The 22,390-nt window shown below is 37.3% G+C and overlaps 3 protein-coding genes across 4 annotated transcripts; 1 reads left to right on the top strand and 2 right to left on the bottom strand.

Annotated features, from left to right (window-relative positions):
- Positions 1-588: 588 nt before the first annotated feature.
- On the bottom strand, positions 589-4,868 carry LOC111235105 (gametocyte-specific factor 1-like). 2 transcript variants are annotated; one of them, XM_022763434.1, is made up of 7 exons: positions 4,831-4,868; positions 2,789-2,913; positions 2,577-2,683; positions 1,693-1,819; positions 1,514-1,597; positions 1,047-1,104; positions 589-948 (listed from the first exon to the last, which is right to left on the bottom strand). In XM_022763434.1, the coding sequence occupies exons 2-7, from the start codon at positions 2,871-2,873 to the stop codon at positions 867-869; spliced, it is 543 nt and encodes a 180-aa protein (XP_022619155.1). In that variant the 5' UTR covers positions 2,874-2,913; positions 4,831-4,868; the 3' UTR covers positions 589-866. The 2 variants fall into 2 exon arrangements, with proteins under 2 accessions (XP_022619155.1, XP_022619154.1); XM_022763433.1 differs by lacking the exon at positions 4,831-4,868 and having other exon boundaries at positions 2,789-2,927.
- Positions 4,869-4,980: 112 nt separating this feature from the next.
- letmd1 (LETM1 domain containing 1) lies at positions 4,981-11,676 on the top strand. Its single transcript, XM_022763091.1, has 9 exons — positions 4,981-5,103; positions 6,155-6,309; positions 7,213-7,325; positions 7,703-7,785; positions 8,024-8,210; positions 9,096-9,197; positions 9,296-9,448; positions 9,556-9,652; positions 10,810-11,676. The coding sequence occupies exons 1-9, from the start codon at positions 4,988-4,990 to the stop codon at positions 10,887-10,889; spliced, it is 1,086 nt and encodes a 361-aa protein (XP_022618812.1). The 5' UTR covers positions 4,981-4,987; the 3' UTR covers positions 10,890-11,676.
- Positions 11,677-12,166: 490 nt separating this feature from the next.
- Positions 12,167-21,293, bottom strand: cd63 (CD63 molecule). Its single transcript, XM_022763092.1, has 8 exons — positions 21,187-21,293; positions 20,298-20,383; positions 15,423-15,611; positions 15,230-15,304; positions 15,041-15,139; positions 14,667-14,810; positions 13,349-13,432; positions 12,167-12,797 (listed from the first exon to the last, which is right to left on the bottom strand). Exons 2-8 carry the CDS (start codon positions 20,361-20,363, stop codon positions 12,732-12,734), a joined length of 723 nt encoding a protein of 240 aa, XP_022618813.1. The 5' UTR covers positions 20,364-20,383; positions 21,187-21,293; the 3' UTR covers positions 12,167-12,731.
- Between the last annotated feature and the right edge of the window lie 1,097 nt (positions 21,294-22,390).

The following is a 22,390-nucleotide window of genomic DNA, read 5'->3' as shown; positions in this document are numbered from 1 at the left end:
TTCCTTTTTCTTAATTCTGGTGCAAAGACAAACCTCAGACTTCTTGTTTCAAGATGGTCAGTTTTTAGACAGGTTCATTTGAATTAAAATAAGCAAAAAAATTAAAAAATTAATTTCACATCACAAAAATACTTTTAAAGGCAATAAAGGGCTGAAGACCAGATTTTACGCAAAGTTGTCTTCACAAGATCACAAGGTTCTTACCCCATTAGAAATTAACTCCCCAATAATATAATCTATATCACTATGAAACTGTCCAGTCTCCAGTACCTTTACTTGATACTAAAAGTACATTTACCTGTTAATACATCTGTACTTTAAGATTTTGAACACATAACTTGTAATCAAGTCTTTAATCAAGTCTTTAATTTGTATGTAATGTATAATTACTTTAGATAAGTAAAGGATTTGGGGGCTTCTTCAACCACTGCTCATTCCCATCCCAAATTATAGCCAAACTGCTCACACTTTCAAGTCATTTCAACATGTGATTGATTTCATTAATTGCCAGGCAAAATTATTTCACTTTTAATACAGCACACAGTTTTCAACCAATACCATCTGTTACTGTGTAAGAGATTCATGCAAGATAATACACGGGAAAAAGAAGCCTTAGTGTGTGTATATGCCACTCAAAAGTCACTATGCTTTGCATTTAGGTTATTTTCCACATCATGCAACTACAAATAAGATCTCTGCAACCTAGAACCAATATGGGAAAAGTTATATTTAACTGTGCAAATTAAAACCTTAATTGGGCAAAGACTTGTTAAAAACAAATTTAAAAAGATATCTATGCATGCATACATACAATAGAGTCCATTAACCTACATGTTGCTTCTTTTTGGATATATAGTAAGCACATATTATGGCTTAAACCCAGACCAAGGGAGGGTATTGGGTGCTCTAAAACTTGGACCAAGATTGTTGGTGGGCCTCATCTCCAGTCTGCAGAGAGATGAGACAAAATAAGTGCTGAAGAGCAAAGAAAATATGTACAAATAAGTGCTAAGAGCTGAGACAGAGTGTTGGAGCAGGCCACTTACTGTTGATTCAAGGATGGGTTTTTACCCCACACAAATGGAGCAGGAGCATCATCAGCCTCTGCAAAACAAAACACTCTGTTACCTTTACAGACACTGAAAATGAGTGAGTTCAATGTCTGGTTCAGAGTACACTAGGGGAGAAAAAAAAGAATATTGTGGGAATCTCTACTGTGCATTGAATTGTTCACACTCAACCACTGATTTTTTTATTTATATTAGTTAAGATATTTTTGTAAAAACACTTGTTTGCTGCGAGTTAAATAAGATTGATACAACTCTCAGGTCTGTATGCTAAATATGCTGGAGGAGATGCTTAGCTTAGCATAAAGACCGGAAACAGGGGGAAATGAGCAAGCCTGGCTCTGTCCAGAGGTAAAAAAATCCACATATCACCTCTAATACTCACTAATTAACATAAGTAAAAAAAATATATAATAAAATGAAGAAGTTGTGGTCATCAATCATACCTTTGTCCCAGTCCTCAGTCGTGTTTGGATTTACCCAGGTGCTGACAGGGACCTGCCATTTCCAATGTCCATTTGTGCTTATACCTGTAAACGGAGGAGAACTCAACTCGGAAACACTAAACACACATCGACTCTGAACCTACAGGGTAGAGGAAGAGACGGTTAAGTGAAAATCTCACCATCCTCAGAGTCCACAGATATTCTGTCCTCACAGGTCTCAGTGTGGCGTGTCAGCTCATGCTTGGGGACCAGGTGGCGAGCATTAAACGGGCAGGTTTTCAGCTCATTGGCCAGTTGCGGATGATTCTACATTAGTGGAGCACAAGTTACATGGTCAAACTTGCAGTCAGTCATGGCAGGTATATCAATTCAGAAGATTCTGAAAAAAATTTAAGTTCAACTTTAAAGTTTTGTTTCTCCTGATTTTCTTAAGACAGACAAATTATTCAATCAGGTTGACATTTCCTTACCACCTGTTTTCTGTTTTCTTCCTTGCCAGATGTTTTTCCTTATGGATGTAATACAGGGTCTAATACAGTTTGCAGCTTAGTTGATGAAACTATTGCAGAGTTTTACTGGTTGTAATTTTCTCAAAGATAAATATTTAAGTCATGATAAACAGTTCAACCGCTGTTTACATGGTCAAGAGTCAACTTTCAATCTCAACATGATAAACAGTTATGAACAAAGATTGTAAATACCCTTGGCTTTCACTCAGTTGCCAGTATATTACTGATACAACAATCCTAAAATTAATCCTACCAGGTTTTTGTTCAAACTTTTTTTTTTTTTTTTTTTAATTTTATTTAAAAAGAGTTGTTAATGCAACATTGTAGTCACTTTCTAATATATAGTCTTCCATCCTAAATATAAATGATTTGAATTATTAGAAGGTAGGATTTATTGCAGGACTGTTGCATTGGGTTTAGCTGGGTGTTCCTAATGAACTGGCAACTGAGTGTAAAATAATGCACAAATGCCAGTGTAAGAGAAGACATCTGAGGTCTTTCCCCATACCTATCAATGTTAGAATTAGTTGCAATAATACAAGTGCTTGACTCACCTTCCTGCACTTTATAAGATGGTAAGGGAAGCGGCAAGCCCGGATCTGGTGGTTCTTGTCAAAGGGGCACTGCAAAAGTTTATCTGGATCACAGTTCCCTTTTTCAGCTTTAAAATCAGAGAAGAACAAACACATTCATCATAATTAATATTTACTAAAACATACAATAATTTAAAATGCTGAAAATTTGGGAGGAACAGCTTTAGTTTTACCAGTTTCCTCTGCCAGATGTGCCCTCTCAGCAGCGGTAGTCTTGCATGGACCGCTAGTGGTTCCAAATCTGAATGTGGTCGTCATCTCGAGGCGGGGATTTACTGAGAACACCTTAGTTGCTCAGCTGGGAAGGGCAAAGAGACAATTCAGGTTAGCTTGGAATTTAGATAATAGTACTAACATGTTGCTAGATGCACATGCAGCATTAAAAACTGCATAACCATGACAACCAATTATATCATTAGTCTGCAGGTAATCCAACAAGTGTGCCACACTTTCTATCATATAACTTCGTCTTTTAACATTGAATGTATAATTACTTTTACTTAAAAGTAAAGAGGAGTAAGAGGATCGGGGTGCTTCATCCACCACTGCTCATTCCCATTCCAAATTATAGCCAAATTGCTCACATTTTTAAGCCATTTCAACATGTGATAAATTTCATTAATTGCCATGTAAAATTATTTCAAATCAAAAGTTTTCAACCAATGCCATTTTTTTTTTTTTTTTTTTACAGTGAAAAGAGATTCATGCAAGATGATACAGTGAAGAAAGAAGCCTTAGTGTGTGTATATGCCACTCAAATGTCACTATACTGACTACAAGTAAGATCTTTGCAACCTAGAACCAATATGGGAAAATTTAGATTCAACTGTGCAAATTAAAAACCTTAGTTGGGCAATTTAAAAGGAGATATCTACGCATGCATATATACACACAACAGTGTCCATACAGCTACATGAAGCTTCTATTTGGATATACAGTTGTCCAATAAGGGTGCCACAGTGCGTTTCCTCACTGGTTTTGACTAATGCGCAAAAAACCCGAGCACATGTTAGTTTGACTTCGACCCAAAAAGGAAGTCTCCGGTAGAGAATATTTTTGTTCTTATTTCTCAAGGTTTTTCTGACATGCAAAAAGAGTTTAGTGTTTTGTGCGCATTAGCCACCTACGGAAAACGATAAGATAGGCCACTCTAAAATTTGATTTGGTAGCCGCACCTGGAGGCCAAATGGTTACTGAAAATGTCGCCAGCGGCCTCGAATCACCTTCTGGATGGCAGACATCACGTTTATATGGATTTAACTCTACAACGCGGCCCTCTGCATGCCATTTCCAGCATTGCAGTTTCTAACCAGCGCTTACATTAACTACATCTCGTCAAACGCTGTCCTAAAATCGTGCAGGAAAAGTTGGCCCGCAGCCAAGTTTGTTAGCAAAACTTGGCAAGAGGCCTAGCTTGTAAAATGGCGATCATTTTCAATATTGTCTGGGGAAACAAAGCTACATTACGTCTTTATAAGACAAAACACTCGACGGTTGTGAAGTTTCAACAACTGCTTTTAAATACAGTGTGTGACATACAGTAGGTACTTTTTCAATTAAAATTATTCTGAAACCTTATCTCTTGTCCAACTCCAGCCCGGGACCTGTGAAAGGGTTCGATCAGCTTTAGCCCCGCCTCTCACTCACTTATATTCGCGCGACGTCACGTGACTTGAGTTACAATGTGCTCAAATTAAAACCTTAAAACCTGTTCGTAAGACATTACTATTATATTACTGCAACCAAAACATTATTTCGTAACGTGACATCTCATATTTAATTTCATAATGCCACTTTCTATTTCATGTCTTTTCTTATTTCATAGTGCAACTTTATTTCATGTAACTATTGTCACTTTCTAATTCATGTAAATTTTTATTTCACTAAAACCGCATTCAAATTAAACCAAAGGTTATTTGGGGCTTGCATCTCCATTTTAAAAATAAAATTGCATTATGTACGTATGGGCAGAATAAATATTTGAAGATGTGAAATAACATCAAATAAATAAGAAAGTTTTCTGTGTTATACGTATGCAATGGTGGAAGAACAATTAATGTACTCAAGAAAAGGCAGCAATATTCAGAGAATAATGAAGTTCCTTTTTTTTTTTACTTTAGTCTGACATGTTATGCACGCAACAATTAAATGACTTAATATTAAAATAACTGATTATCAAATTAGATTATGTAGACTAAAATTATATGTAGTAAACCTGTGGCTTTGGAGGAGCTGGATGTTTGGGGACCCTGTGCAGCTACAAACGTTATTCGGTTAGTGATCCAGTCGTGATTACGGTAAGTCGGCGGCTTTCGGCTTTCCTGTATGTGAGCGTCATTACGGTAACGCTGCGAGGCTCCCGGGTGTCAAACATGGCGTTGTCCTGTTCGAGCCTGTGTAACCATTTGTCTTTGGTCCGACTGTGTGGTCTCAGGACAAACAGGACAACAAGTGGGCTTTATTCTCCATACGTGTCCTGTCAGTCCAGGTATGTCTAAAACTGTCTTCACCTGTCCACGACTTGTCACTTTGTTTTCCTCACATCTCACTGGAACCCGCGCTAAGCTAGCTGCTCGTCTGTGTGGATATCAGCTCAACCGGTTTTTACGTTTGATAAGAAACATTTAACGTAGGTATAACTACCTGCGGTTTTAGTCTTTAATATACCCAAACACAAGGGCATCCAGGTGAAACTCAGATTTCTACGAATTTAATCGGTGTCAACCTGGTAACAGGCACCACTATTATTGTGCACAAGCCCGGAAATAGTATCTTACAGTCCAAAAGGTTACTGCTTGTCAACCGGTTTGATTGCAGTCATAACCCCGGTCTCCTTTAAAAGGTAACTGTAAATTTTACAATCAAGAAGTCAGAATGAGGGATACTGAAACAAAGTCACAGAGGCATAAACATGGTAAAAATGTACGTTTTTTTTGTCGTTATCTTTTTTTGCCTCGCCTATATTTTTGGCATAGAAAAGTGGAATAAATGGTCAGTATCAGTACCAGACCCATGGCCACAAGTATGAATTCTGTGTCAAAAGCTGTTGCATTGACACAGATAGAAACAGAAGACTTTGAGCTGTCAAACCATGTATAACTTGTCAAAGTTGTGTTAAGATCTGTCTGTTAAGGGATTGATATGAGTAGCTTTTTACTAACTGCTTGCTTAAAAGCTTATTTTATCTCTTTAAAAAGGCTCATCACCTCCACTATGTGGACACTGGGTTAGAGACATCTGATAGATCTGCTGTTCTATGAAGAGATCTACAAAGACATTTGTGGACACTTGGCAAGACACTTTTCGATTTTGTAAAATCTGAGTATATCTTGTGCCACCTTTTCTTATTTATTTATCAACATAGAATAAATTTCTTCTTTCTTTTGATCAGTCTACTGATTATACAATGTTCAGGGTTACTTTTATCGACTCCCTAAGGAGGTTGGGGACTGTGGGGACTCTGTATTTTAACTGATGCCTGATAGATGTTTTTCTTTTTTTAATTTAAGTTATTCATGTAAACCTCTTCTAATTTCCAGGTTGGCCCTATGTAGACACTACTCATCATCCAAAGTGAGACGAGGTATTGGTCGATATGTCGCCTCCAGGCTTCAGTGGGCAAATAGCAAATATGAAGGTTTCCTGCAAAGGAGATTCCCTCGCTTTTACCTGCTCTACCATACTTTTGTGGAAGGTAAACCCACTGCTCACTCACCTCAGCGATATCCAATACTCAATTGATATAGAATCCAGATTGTAAATGATTGGTGTTGTGTTAAAGATTTTGAGTACCACCTTCTGATAAGGCAACATAGTAAAGTACAATGACTTTATTATTGCCTAATAAATTGTTTGCTAATACAAATCAGTTATAAGTTAATATGGACAACTTTTGGGGTGGAAGGTTGTGGAAAAAGTCTAGTACAACAGTATCACCAACTATGACCTCAGTACAAAAATTTCTAATTTAATTAACACCTCTATGACATTGTCAACAAAAACCAAACATTTTAAGCATCATAAAAGTAATCTTCGTGGCTGAACAGTTTTATGAGATTTTACAGGTGTACCCAATGAAGTGGCCACTGATTGTTGAGAGCTGTGGAGTCCAGGTCCTCAAGTTACAAAGCTGAATTAAAAGACCATGACCTCCATGCTGTATCCAAAGATAGTCTACCTAGGAATCACTCATCACCAATCAATGCAGTAGAGTTTAAATTCTCAGCATTTACACACAATATTTTTCAAACATAATTTTTCACGTGAATTCATTATAGTATAGTGGCAGACACTGTATCAAATATATACATTTTTTGTTAAAATGAATTAAAGTAATTTCATCATTTTGTGGTACCCCACAGAAACTGTACAAATGGCGGGTGTGGTTCGATCCCTCGCTCCTATTATTCACAAAGTGAAGTGTCCTTGAGCAGGACACTGAACCGCAGTTGCTCCTGGTGGCCAGGCAGCACGGTGTCTGAGTACGTGGCTGAGTGAGAGCTTTGTCTGAAGGTTGAAAAGTGCTATAAAAATGCAGTCAACCTCCATCAGTATTTTCATTATCATAAACATTATTGTTATCACTGTGTCATTGCAGGATTCAAATTACTGTTCCAAGATACCAAAGAGGTGAGGAGGATAAAAGCAAAGATGTCCTCTGGAGTAAAGTTCCAGGATTTGCCCTACAGGGAGATGGACAAACTCAGACAGGTGGGTCTCTTTTTGATTAAATGTAGATTCTGAAATTAGGCAAAACACGCTATAAATATTACTAAATTATCCTTTTAGTGACATAATGCATCAGGCTTTATGGAAAATGAGGCTTTGTTGAGACACTAGTATTTCCAATACATACTGTATCGTGTGAGATGAACACACCAACTGTGTTTACCATGGTCTTATTTGTTAATGGCAATTGCAGCAAGGTATAATGATACGTTTTACAGTGGTACTGATGTTTAAGACTAGGAGGGAGAACAATACTTGTGCTCTGTGAGTGATTTTTTTTTTTGCTTGTCATTGTTTCACTTGAGGTCTATAATGTTTATTATCTTGCAGCGGCTTTACTTACCTGACATTTGTTTCAGTTTCGCAGAAACATGATCAAAGCCATCCCACTGGTGATGATATCCATCCCCCCCTTTGCCAACTACCTGGTTTTTGTCTTGATGTGAGTTACTTTGAAATAACCATCTTTTCATTTCAGTTGGCATCCTTTGATTCATACTCAGCAAAGCATTTTGAACTTACTGATAGTCTCTAATAATGTAATGTTCATTCTCCTAATAATACATTGTTCCCTACAATGTATTGGATCGTCCTTCCTGTTCTGTGCCTTGATACATATTCTCCCATCACCCCATGTGTCTCTCCTCTCTCTGCTGTCATCTCCACCTGTTCATTGCCAGGTACTTTTTCCCCCGCCAGCTCCTGATCCCTCACTTCTGGACTCCCATGCAGCAGGTAGAGTTTCGGGGAGTGTATAATTCGCTCAGGGCACGGCACCACTGGCCGGTGCTCAAAGGGCTTGAGTATACGAGCAGTAAAGTCAAAGACAGTCAGCTACAGACTCGCCTTAAGGACCTGTGCGCTAAAGTAAGTAACTATGTGTTGATAGGAACACTGTAATATGATAAGAGTGCTTTAACAGTGTCACGTTCTGTTTATAAAATACATCACATAGTGCAGCAGACATGAAGAACAGATAGTATTTTCCTTCTCACATTATATTCTCTTTATATATTGACTCTATATCCCAGCTATAAATTCCACTTCTTTGCAAATATCCTTGAACATAGCCTAAATTGATGCATTCACGTTTAATAAATTGACTGAACAGAATATAAATAACAAAAATCAACAGTTATCTGACAGACATCAGAACCTGGTCGTACCATCTGTTTTAGGTTCACACTTAGCCTGGTTATGAAGTAAATACGTTTAGCATCATCTAGCTTTAATTAAACCCAGTAAGTGTTACATAGGTAACTGAACCAACTGAACATTACTGAAAAGTAACTAGTACTTTTACTCAAGTACTGTACTTAAGTACAAATTTGAAGTACTGATACTTTATTTGAGTATTTCCATTTTCGGCTTCTTTTTTTCTGAGGGAAATGTTATACTTTTTACTCCAGTACATTTACTTAACAGATTTCATTACTAGTTACTTTTCAGATTAGGATTTTACATAAGAGAAACGTGATAATCTTATAAAAGGTAATTTATTTGTTAAAGATTACAGCAGTTGTTTCAAACCTTTTTTACTTGTGACCTGACAAATTTCTCCACGCGTATAAATAAAACAACTGACCGACATTTACTAATTTACTTATTTTATCATTTGGTCTTGAACAGCTATTAACAGAATATGTAATTTGCCAAAACCTTTGAGTACAACTGTAAATGGTGAAAAGCAAGATGATCCTGTATCCAGTATGGCATGAATGTGGAATAAACTCACTTTCACTGCATTTTCAGGTGCAAAATGGAGCAACTCCTAAAGTGTCTGAAATCCTTGCTGTTCGAAGACTGTTTTCTGGACCCCCTCTGGGCATGAAGAGGATGCGCGTGCATCACATGGTCAGTAAAACACACTTCACTCACATCCTGCACAAAGGGCTTGCTGAACCCGAACGCCACTAGACTTATCTCTTCTGTCTGTTATCCGGGTCAATCAGAGGCACATCAGCCCCCTGCTCTTCCTGACGCCTCGCCTCCCAGGTTTCCTGATAGGCCGGCGGCTGAACAGCCACGCCCTCGAGCTGCTGCAGCTGGACCGGGCCCTCAGCAGGCTGGGCCCTCACCAGCTCAGTGACTCTGAACTCAAACAGGTCAGTCACTCTGTGTATTCACCGGCCAAACATGATTTATATGATGAACACTCTTTATTCCTCTGTAAGTTGTGTGTTACAAATACATATTATCTCCTTCTTTCTAGGCTTGTTATTTAAGAGGGCTCAATTCTGATAATCTTGGCATCAACCAGTGTCGTGAGTGGTTATCCCAGTGGCTTCAGGTGTCCTCCTCATTGAAAGGTATTCTCATTTTCAAGTACAGTATTGTTGCAATTTTGTGACTTCAACCACAATCAGTTGGTATGTCTGGTTTTTCTGATGTTTAAAAGAATAGTTAAAAAATTCGTTGCTTTCTTACTTGGAGCTAGATGAGAAGATCGAACTCTCGCCTAGTTTACCATAAAGAATGGAAACAAAGAAACAGTTAGCATTGCTCTGTCCCAAGGAAGCAAAATCAGCCGACTAGCACCTCTAAAGCTCATTAATTAACACATATTATTTGTTTAATCTGTGCAAAAACGAGTGTACACAGTTTCTGCAGGTCATGAAAAGGTTAAAGAGCACTGAATTCATTTTGCTTACAAATGGCCATCTAAGGTATTAAAAAGTCTGTTTTGCTATCCGACTGTAAGCTGTCAGAGGACGTTGCACACAAAAATGGGATTATTGTGATCATTGGACTTTGCTGCAGGGGGCTGTTCAGTTGTTTTTGTGGAGTTTCAGTCAGCAGCATCGGACCTGTAGCAAACACTGCCACTACTGCAAAGCATGAAATTGTTTAATTATTTTTAATAGTTTAATCCATGTATCCATTTCTTCTGCTTATCCAGGTCCAAGTCATATTAATTAAATTATTATAAATTCTTGTTATACAATGCAGGGAAGTACTTGAAACTGTGACAAAGTAATGAATACTTTATACTATACTTTATACTACGCCATATTGTCCCTACTGATTTTCCATCATACTTTCATGTGTTGATTGTAAAAAAGACTTGTATTCTTCTAAAAATTGTACTCTGTATGGTATTTAAAATATGTTGATTTAACTAATAAATCAACATGACATGGACCAGATGAGCATCAGAAAATTGATTGAATTAAAAAAAATTATTTATTTAATCATTCAACTGAAAAAAGGACTGAACAGTCTCCTGCAGCAAAAGCCACTGTTGCCCCAGCTTTTGGATCTATAACCAGATTTAAAGAAAAAAAAAAGAAGCTATAACCGATGTTACTGTCAAATGTTCATAAGACTTTAAAACCTCCTATTCCTAAGGCCTTTTTTTGAGGGAACTAAAATGTCAAACTATTCCTTTAACCCTGTCTTACTGACACACATTTTCTTTAAAATGTGATGTTAACTTTGTGCCCCTTTTTGTTTAATTTTTTTGCAGAGTCAGAGGTGTCACTGCTTTTGCACACCATGGTATTTCTCTCTGCCAACTACCCAACTGGTATCAAATGGTCCCGCTGACAGGAAGCCGGACACAGTCTGCATTTGTGATTACGTTCTCATTCGTGCACTGAGCAGCACAACATCCTAAGAGTTGTCAACATCTCCCTTTTGCCAAGTAAAAAACATGTTAAAACTGTTCTTGGCAAGATTTTTGGGTTTCAAAAAAAAAAAAAAAAACTGCCCGCCCAAAGCTCAAAGTAGGTCTGCCATAAAGACAACGATCCTGTTAATTCTAGACACTGTGGCGTTGTCGTATTTGTAAATTAAAGTTCTTGTCTTAGCTATGAACATCTCTACTCATTTGAAGTGACGAATACAAATACAAGTACATACACAGTAAACAGAATTTCATTTGAAAAAACATGGTGACTATGGAGTGGTGCGGGATTCTGCTTTACACAAGATTTATTTTGGCTTAAAAATCTTGCTTAGTGCAGTGAAACTAATTGTGATGCACTGAACTATATTTAGTGGTGATGTTGAGGTAATATGATTGCCTGTTGCTGTATCTCAAGCTTGTTCACATTTTAAGGCACAGACTCGTCATCTGTTTACTTCTAAGCTAACACAAATTATTACAAAGCTACAAAGACAGGAGGATTTTGTGAAGTGAAAGTTCAGCAGAACTTTCTGGTCTGTTAATGTCTTTGCTCGAGGAATGGTGCAATTGCTCTGACACATTCCATTCATAAAAATACAGATACAGGAGATAGCTTTTGTGTGAGCATATTTATACATATTTGTTCACATCAAACATGTACTGTATTTTCTCATACCTTACTTTGTGCTCTGCTCTTACTTTTTTTTTTTTAAATGCGGATTAAGCTGGTCATGTAAACACGTAAAGAGGCATTTCATGGAAATAGTCTTGATGAAAGGAACAACTGGTCAACATCAAGAAGCAGTAGATTACACACAGATAGACACTTAGGTGACTCAGCTGCAAAAACTTCCAGGCTTGTTGTGTGGGTGGAGGAGCTAAACTCGTTCTAGATGAATATCGCCCTCTTAAACCTTCTTGAAGATGCAGCACAGAAGTTACTGTCTGAAAAAAAAGCTGTTATGGCACTTTATTGTTTACTTGATGTTTTCAAGCTTTGGAGGCCGAATGACATTAACTTATCTTGGCGAGACCACATGAGCACAACATTTAATTCAAGCTTTTTGCCTGTTTCAGGGTGACAGTTTTTCAAAGAGGAACTGCACATCCCTTGTGCTGGTGTTTGTTGTAGGAAATGTCATTTGTTTCCTGTGCCTTTCACAAGAACTGGCACAATACATCTATTTATATTCTGTTAATGAATTTTTTTTTTTTTTTTTTAAATATGTGATATTATTTGCTCAAGTTTTGAATGTTTTGCTGCTGTGCCAATATTATATACACTGTCATGGATTTGTGTCTGAAATAAATACCTATATGGTGCATTTATTTTCCCTGTTTGTATTCACACTCACAGCAAATTCTGATGTAATTTTAAGAGTCTTTAATAAAAATAGAAACCAACAGCCAGCCTGAAACCAGCAAGAAATAAAAACTCATTGCCAAAACAGATCCAAAATGTCTCTACCAGAATAAGCAAAGTAAAATATGTTAGAATCCCTCGAAACCAACAAGAACATACCCTGACAGTAAAGTGGACATGAACCTTTTCTAACAGTTTGGATTCCTACACATGCACAGTATAGAAGCAGAGATATTGCTAACCTATGAAAACATTATTCAAAATCAATACAAGGGAAAATATATTGTTCTGTGCATTACACATCTGAATTATAAGATGAACATATTTTAAGTCTCCAAATGAAGCTCCCAATAAGCGTGACCTCACCAGCCAGCTCCTACACAGGTGTGAAGCTGAATCACATGACTTCGTAGCCACTGCGGATGCCTCTCATTAACATGCAGGCGAACACAATGCCCATTATCTGGTAGGAAAACAATCGCACACAAGGAGAGGACATTGACATTAGCATTTCTGAGAAATTAAATTTTTCGTAATCTGCCTGCAGTAAAGTTAGATTTTTTGCAATAGAAATGGTTCATAACACACTGTAACGTAGTTGTAATCAAATATAGCTGTTTTTTTTAACAACACTTTCCCAATAATTGGAGGCTGGTGTGTAAACAAATAATGAATGACAATACTTGCAATAATATAAAATATGTCTTGATAGGGGAAGTTATAACTGCTGACGATTACTGAAGCTTTTGGCTACATTATAGTAAATGTGCAGTGCTTATAAAAGCTGAATAGGGGGACTTATAAAGTATAAAGTATAGCACAGATTTACAACAAAATAAGATAGATTCAGATCAAACCTTTAAAATGACATATAACACAAAACACATTTTAAAAAACTATTTTTTTTCATACTGTAGTTCTGTGTGTAAGAGCATTAAGTAATTCTGTACATACTGCTGTCTGGTCAGATTATGTTTCTAATGCAACATGTTTTTGTTTATTGACGTTACATACCTGCAGGAAAGCAATAACAAGAGCTGCAACTATCACCCACTGGATGTTTTTCTTCAGGAAAGCCTCCAGAGCATCATGACAACCCTGCATGAGAAACACAGAAAAGTTAGATCCAGTCTTCACACTCCATTGGTTGGGTTGTTCTTTGAGACACTTTGCCTCTGTGTTAAACACTGAATTTTTAAAGATTGTGTTTTGTTGACATTATCTCTTGACATTGTTCGAAGTATAGTTAATTTTATTTATACAACCCAAAATTACAAATCATACATTTGCCTGAAATGGCTTTAAAGACTGTACAGCATGACGTCCATCTATCCTCCGATCCTCATATTTAACCCCAATATACACAAAAGTATTGAAGAGAGCTTTGTCACAAACAAAGCTTGTGTGTTTAATATTTCATGTTGTAGATGTTATATGGGCTGCGTGTGATCGAATATTTTCATCATTCACAGACAAAGAAATAAATGTCATCCACCATAGTTTGGGGTCAGTTATACCACAGAGAGGTGTAATTTACGTGCACTTGTGTGGGGACACAAATACTGTGTGTGCATGTGTGTACACAACTCTTTGGCACAGACTGACATTATAATCCTTTTGGAGTCACGTGTCTGTCTTATATTTACTTCCTGTTGGACTCCAGTTTGGTCTCAAATAACTGTGTCTTTAGTTTGGTACATGTTGGACATTTTCCAGAGTTGAGACATAGTTCTGTGTGAGTTTGTCAACACGCGCAACTTCACACTAGAGCCCGACAAATAGAAATCAGCCAGAACAACGTATCAGCCGATATTAGGTAATCACGGATATACCAGTGTTTGTGTGATAAATAAACTGTAAGACAAAAATCCAAAGAATTGACTCAAGGGAATCTAGAAAGAGTGTGCTTAAAAATGAAGAAAAAAGACAGCTTTTACATAGTTTGTCCATCAGAGAGCACTAACAACTGTAAACTGTCCCCCTCAGTACAAATGACTACAATGAGAATTACAAAGGGAGAAAAAACTACTTGCACTGTGTGCAGCATGAAATCAGATAATGGTTGCTTGTGGCATGAGTGGAAAACACCAATTACTGACTGACTTCTTTAAAAAAACATTAATGTGTTTGGCTGCACCATTAACAGATACATCCGTTGCTTTTCTGTTGTATTTCTGACACAGTAGCCTAGGCTTGTTATTAAACCACACTTGCTGTTACCAGCAGTAACCACAGGTGTTGTAAAATCAACAGGGACTGAAAGCTTGAGGATTTTAAATGTAACTAAATCTCATATTTGTTGACTTCATAACATTTGTCATTAGGGTTTTACCTCCTGGTGCACTTTGGCAGCATCTGTCATGGTTCCGATTCCACAGTTTGCAGTGACATTCACGCAGCATGAGTCAGGCACTGAGGTTCTGTCAGGTCTGAAGTTTCTCCAGTCAGAAGAACTGTTCACACCACAGCATTTCAACTGAAAGTGCAAATGAGTCAAATGCAAAATATTTAATATGGAATTGCCATGTATCAGGCCACACATGACCAATGTACTGTGAAAGGATATCACTTGTGTTAACAGATGGTGCAAAGAAAAATACTGTCATGTCATATCATGCAATGCCAACCAACAGGATGCAGCAGTGTTATATGAAGGTGTTGTCAGACTAAATAAACAGTGAGTAGGAGAGTTTACAGTGAACTCACATCCCTCTGCAGTTTATCCACGCTGTCTCTGAATTCATCTGTGCTGTTGTTGTAATTGGAAATCATGTCAGTGAGGCTATCCTGGACGACAGTTGAGAGCTAAACGGGAGACACAACATGGCAGCAAGTTAAACCACAACTTCTGCAGGGCATTAGATAACACACAAAACGGTGAATTTATAGACTCACTTTGTTTCTGAAGACGTATCCAGCAATCGCAGCTGCAATCTCAACAATGATGATCAACGAGAGGAGGATGGCAAACTGGAGGAAAGCGACAAATTAAAAATATTTTGAATTAAACAACTCTAAACTACATTATACATGTTTTGCACACAAAATTCCAATTCAATGTTTATGTTGTTTTATGGTTAACAATTACCGTTGTGACCATGCAGTAGTTCTCTTTCCAGGCTCCACAGCAGCCGAAGAAGGCGATGAAGAAGATCACCACACCGATTCCAATGAGGACGATGGGAGCTCCTGAGGCTGTTGCATCACGGATCATAAAGGTGTTGTGCAGAGCCACCTGAACCAGGACTCCCACCACGATCAGTGCTAGACCGCATATCTGCATGAAAAAGAAAAGTTTAGTTAATTTCTGCTATTTTCATGTCATACAATACGTTTCTTTGGTCTGAGTGTTCAGTGTAAAATATAATGTTTTATTTGATTATCTGGTAACACTATGAAAGCAAAGAGAAAGGCTGTGATAAGTTGAATTTTACTGGCAACTAAATACCTACTTATGAAATGTGTCTTCTACTAATACTAAAATACTTACTGTAATATTTATTCATTACATTGAAACATGTGACTTTGAGTCATCAATCTGGATTGATGTGGTTTGAATTCCCTTCTTTAAAATTTCAAGGGGAAGATTTACTCAAACAAACAAACAAACAAACAAACAAACGAGAAAAAATCCCCAGGCTTAAAAATTAAGAAAAAAAATGGAAGTGCCCAGGTTTTACTAGTTATCCCAAGTAGATGTTTTGAATTGTGGTATCAGAATTCAAGCCTGATCAATCTGCTTAAATCTAATTTAAGCAGATTGATCAACTTCCAATCTTTGGATCCAATAGCAAATTGAAAACTATTTTCTAAGTTACTGGACACAGAGTCCACAGCCATGCCAACAGCTCTTTGAGGCTGGACCAAAGTGATGGTGGTGACCAACATTTTTGATTTGCACAACTTAAAAGGAACTTCTTAACACCACAATAAAACAAAATGACTAAGCAGGGGCTTGCAAAACTCTTCAGTTCCTGAATGCAGATGTAAAATGATCTGGTGATTAACTGTAATATTCATGTCACTGCTCTGGGTGGAGTGACAAGCGCAGTTCAATAGATCTTTTACAAACACTGTGTGGGAGAACTGTTTGACCATCTTCGTCTGGGATCAACTAGCTCTAAAGCAAACTTGATAGAGCGCTGGATATCCTTCACTTTGACTGTGCTTTATCAAACAGAGACTTAGCAGTCCCGTCAGGGTAGACACAACTGTGGTGGGATTCAATCTTAGATCGGAGAGGGATTTCAGATCACAGCTGAAATAATTAATCAATAAGTTGATTGAGAGGGAAATAATCTGCCACTATTTTGATATTTGGCAAACAAGAATGCCTAACAGGCCTACAAGGACTAACTCTGACTGCAGTAGGAACACAAAACATCAAACATAAGAGTTTATGTTCTCCTAGTGACCAACTCTCCTCATCGCAACAGGATGACCTGCAATATAAAAAGTACTTATTATGGCCATATTTTGTGTACAGATGGTGCAGTGTACTAGTATGTGCAGAGAAATTCAACATTTTTTCAGCATTTCCATAAATTTGTACTAATAAGTGTACTATATGTGTTAAAACAGACGCATACATGATGATACATCGATGACAGCGTGAGGATGAGCACATCACTGGTCAAGTGATAGATGAAGACAGAACGGAGGAGTGGAAAAAAGCTGAACTCGAGGCAGGAAGTACTCAGGACATGTCATTGTTTCTGACCTCACTATAGTGTTGAAATGAGCATGACAAACAGACTCACTCTCCCCATAGTAACTTGGGACGTGGTTAAGACTTGAGACTCGCACTCTTGTGACTTACTCCCACCACCTCCCACCTTTTCGTCCCACCTTAGAGATTTCCTGCTTTTCCTTGTTTTATATTATATTAAACTGAGTGTTAAAGAAAGCATTTCAACATCGCCCTGGACTCTGGACATTTTTCCCTATTTTCTGCCATTTTATATACTAAATGACTAATTGAGAAATAATCGTCTGATTAGTCAATAATGGAAATAATCGTTAGTTGCAGCCCTTGACTAGTGGCAGGGCAAATCATTTTAAAGACGTCACCCTGGGCTTTGGGAAGTTTTCATGGTCATTTTTCACTACTTTTTGATATTTCATAGACTCAACAAAAAAATACTTATACCATCATAGCAAACTAAGAAAACCAGCAAATCACATTTGAGAATCTAGCACTAGCAGGGGTTTTAGCATTATAACTTTAAGAAATGACTTTTGTTCCATATTAATTTTCAGTTGATCTACGAATCAACAAAATGTTTCCGCTCTACTGATAAATAATCAAAATATGAGGTAATAAACTTGTAAATGCTTATGTGTAATTTGTGAGTCAGACTAATCCTTTTATTTATCTCTTTATCCCTCGTACATAAATGTCACCCAGCAAAAACAAACATCCTGTCATGACGTAGAACAGGATAGAGACACAAATTCATCTGTGGGTTCTTATAGAATAAGCGAACTATATTTTTTTCTTTCTGCATTTAATCTGACTCGGTTCTCTGTAGCAGTCTTTTCTTTACATCTATTAAAAAGTAGTATAGTCAAGTCACTGTACACAAATGAACAGAAGCCCCAGGAACAGCTCCAAGCCAAACTGGTCTTACTACTCTACAATGTCTACAGTTTAAAAAAAAACAAAAAAAACATAGGAAGTAAAATGACCAGAACCGCTCCTGTCAGCATAAAAACCTATGCATTTACACTGGCAGACTGTAGACATAATGTCAGGTGACACATTATGAGCCCAGTTTGTTATGGTATCCGTGTTAAACCCTCGCTGCAGCTGAAGACCTGCCCTTGTTGGCACCACCAAAGTCAATATTTGAGCTTGAGTCAAATAGGTGGCTAATGGTTGACGTAGGAAAATATAAAGAAGTGAACACAGCAGGCAAACAGCTCAATGGGTCACATCAATCCCACAACAGAATAGAATAGAATGAAACAGAACGACAGAATAAGATGTTTATCCAGGTTGCTGCCAAATTCTTTGCTTTAGCTTGACTTTAATTTTTTTTATGAATTTGTAGAGCTGAAATATTAGTCGATTAATTGATGAGATGATTGTAAACAAATTAACTGGCAACCATTTTGTTAAACAATTAAACAATTAAGTTATTTTACATTCTTAAAAATTAGTGAAATTCACCTTTTCCAGCTTGTCTAGCGTGACTATGTTTGGACTGTTGGTCGGATAAAACAAGACATTCTCCTCGGGAACTTGTCACTTGCAATTTTTCTTAATACATAAATGTAATCAAGAAATAACCAACAGATTAATCAATATAATAACACTTTACCTCAACCCTAACTATGTAACATTTTTAAACAGTATACAATCATTTAATAAATGGTTTATAACAAATTATAATATAGTTGTACGCAGATATAATAACATGTTGATGTATGTATTAATATACAGTATTTGTCGACAATTATAACTTCTCCTATGAAGACATTTATTTTATTACTCTGTTCTACAACATTATGATTCACTATCTGTTTATACACCAGCCTACACTTATGGAGCAGTTACAGTTGTTGAAAGATACATTAGTTAACACTTACATCTTCTTACAACTACATGAGAGTGTGTTACAAACATGTACTAAATGTTTATACACTGCTTATGTTAATATCAATAATGGAAATAATGTTAAAAATGTGCACTGAGTAGAGAGAATAAACACAGGTGTACCACTTTACCCTATTTAGCATTCATAGGCATTGCATAGTAATTAAATGAATGGTTTATAACACACTATAATGTAGTTGTAAGCCCATGTAACTAAGTGTACTTCAACAATTACAACTCATCTTGTGGGTTCTCAAAAGAGGATGCTGGTGTATAAAAACATAATGAATGATGATATAGTAAAACATAGTAGTGTTCATCGAAATTATGTCTTCATAGGAGAAGTTATAACTGCTGTCAAATACAGTACATTAATAAGACCTTAAGATGCAATCATATTTGATTACAACTACATTATGGTATAAACTATTAAATGTTTATATACAGCTTATAAATCCTAAATAGGATGGTTAAAGTAAAGCATTACCATCAATATTGAAACAAATTATTTGTTACAGCCCTTAAAATATGCAGTGTGAAGAGAGAATAAATGTAGCTTTGTCATTCTGTACTTCCTCTTGTCCTGTGTCCTGTGTAAAATGATTATCAGATTTTTGCTCAGTGCTACAGTTTACAGTGCAAACAGCACTGTTTAAAGTGTCATTGTGTCAGTGAGGGATGGAAAAAAAAGAAAACACGTTGATCTGGATGAGTCACATGATACTGTTACACTTCTGAAATCTGGTCATAAGATTCACATTCCATCATTCCACCTCTCGCTCCAAAGCCCTCAGACACACCATGAAGAAACTGCAAACAGGTTGCAACCAGGAAACGTCAAGTTTAGTCCAGGATATCTGCCACGAATGTTCCCACATTCATGTTCCACCATGCTTTCATTAATGTGACGTGAACAAATGTAAACAATCATGTGGGCAGGTCTACAAGTCTTCAGGAAGAATAAATGAAGTCGGTATGTCAGAGGTTATGTGAGCGTGTGTGTTCATTAGCTGATTTTACAGATGATTACATAGTTCATGTTCCCCTTAAAGAAGGATAACAAGGCCATAACCCAAAGCTCAAAGTCATGGGGCTGGCAGAAAAGAGAAATGTCACAAATGTAGTCCTGCAGTGAAATTATTTCAGACTGCCTAAAAAAGATAAGCTGATTTGCCTCAATAAGCCAGATCCCACTGAAAAAAATAACCTGGTTTTACTTTCTGTTTGCAACCTCATTGCTTTATTTTGGCCAACACTGGCTCACCCTCACTTCTCAGTATCATTGAGTTTAGGTGTGATCCACGCCCACTCTGCTGCCTTTTTTTGATAGTTAATATATTAAAGAAGTGGTTGATTGTCACTCACCCAGAAAATAAAGTTGAAAAAGAAAAGCAGGAACTTCACACATTTCATTCCCCCCTCTACACTCATGGCTGATGAGAATCAATTTCCTGGAAGAAAAAACGAAAACAAACGTGTTAAATTTAATTAACTTTCCCAAGGCAGAGCTACTGTACATGAACATTACATCAGCTGTAATATGAGCAGCAGCACACTGGAAGATCTGACTCATTTTTAGAGGCTAAGTGACTGGTGCAAGCTTTAAGCTATAAAAGGCCTTGAGCCATAAAGACATGTGACAAACTTAACTTTTTATTCTCTATAAAATACGTAACTCAGTGAGCCATAACTCTCACTTTGTATGACTGGATTTATTTTAACACCCAGGCGACAACACATATCGGTTACTCATTAAAAGATCAATCAAAGTTTAGAGCAGTAAGTGACTTTGCATTAACAGTAAATGGGCATTCAAAAACAGCAGGGTTGTACTTCAAATTCATCAAACAGGGGCAGGTCAAAGAGGTCAAATCTGTAAAGGCTTTTACAGCACATCACATGGACCATAAAGGATCAAAAGTACGACATTTGAGGACGAAACAGAGCCCTTCCAGCCGTTCACCAGACCGTTAATCACCGCTGGGTTAGCAACAACACCAGCTTTGTCACACGCCAAATTACATCAGGCAGCCACTTCTCTAATTGAATTTGTTAGTTTTACAGCTGCGTTCGTCTTAAATAAACTCCGACAGCTAAACTGCCCCTGTTTCCTCCACGAGTGTCGGAGAAAACAATCTTTTTCGACTACTTTGTTTGTTGCATCGTTAGTTAAAGGCTCGGTTCCAAAAATTGGATGAAAAAAGGTTAGTAAAACGCAAGAAAAGTTCGTTATTTCGGCGGTTTTTAGGCTTACCTTTGTGAAGAAGTCTCTAAAGTCCTGTGAAAAGGGGCGAAAACAACTGTGAAGTGAAAATTTCGACAAACTTGTACCGCTTCTAGTCCCTCCCACCCTCAGCTTCTCAGTTCCCAGCCTCCTCCGCAACTTCCCAGTATATTGACCAAAACTTCTTCTGCTGACTTCACGGTCTCCTCGTTAAACACACAACTCTGTGACTGTGACCACTAGGTGAGGTCACTGACTGTCAATGCAAGGTTTTTTTTTCTGTTTTTTTTTCTGTTTTTTTTTTTTATTTTATTTTACAAACAAATCCGTGAGTAGTTTTTTGTCCAGTTTATTATAAAGCCCATGAATCCGTATTTGCAGTTAACCTGTAATCAGTCTGATTTTATGGAGCCCCCCCCCCCCCCCCCCCCCCCCCCCCCCCCCCCCCCATGGCCTGGTTACCATGTTGAGAGGCCCCTGGGCAAAAATTTGTTGTGTGCGCTCACCTATTGTGTTGAAACTACTTAATATGACTTAATTTGTGGTAATTCCAAAAAACACAACTTTATTCGAAATAAGCTCCATATGAGGACAATATAATCTAAAATAGGTCTTAAAAATAGATTTCGGTGCAGGATCTCTCCACAAGACAGGGCCTATACATTGTGTATATAGGTAATTATACACACAATAGTCAAAGTACAAGTACCTCAAAATTTTACTTTAGCACAGTACATGAGTAAAGTTATTCAAAAGAAACGTTTGACAGAAAAGGCATCTTGTTTCCCAGACAGGATCAGATATCTACAATGAATGTAAAGTAAACAAGGCTACAAGGCTGCAAGAGGAGCCAACAGTAATACTACAGATGGAACGCCAATTAATGTGAAATATATAAATCTAATTGTCTCCCCCTTTTCCCAGGCTGAAAAAGAACCATTATTAATGGTGATTCAAATTATGCTACAATAATAGGAGATGAATCATATCCTCAAATGTTTCCTTTCTTATGTACTGAGTAACATCCTCAGTCTGCTGAATAACTTGAGCAACATTTTGTGACCACTCGACTTTTTGTCAAAATGCAGGTTTTAATTAAGGTTATGAGTTGAATTAAAATCACAATTTGACATTGTACTTTACTTTTAAGCCAGAAATCTTTTGAACAAAGTAAACATCATGAGTGTCCAAATGTGTGTTATGACCACAAATGATTGGTGTGTTAGGCTGAACA

The sequence above is a fragment of the Seriola dumerili genome, unplaced genomic scaffold (assembly GCF_002260705.1).
Source record: "Seriola dumerili isolate Sdu_G_001 unplaced genomic scaffold, Sdu_1.0 BDQW01000468.1, whole genome shotgun sequence".
Taxonomy (NCBI): Eukaryota; Metazoa; Chordata; class Actinopteri; order Carangiformes; family Carangidae; genus Seriola; species Seriola dumerili.
This window is presented reverse-complemented; position numbering and strand designations above follow the sequence as displayed.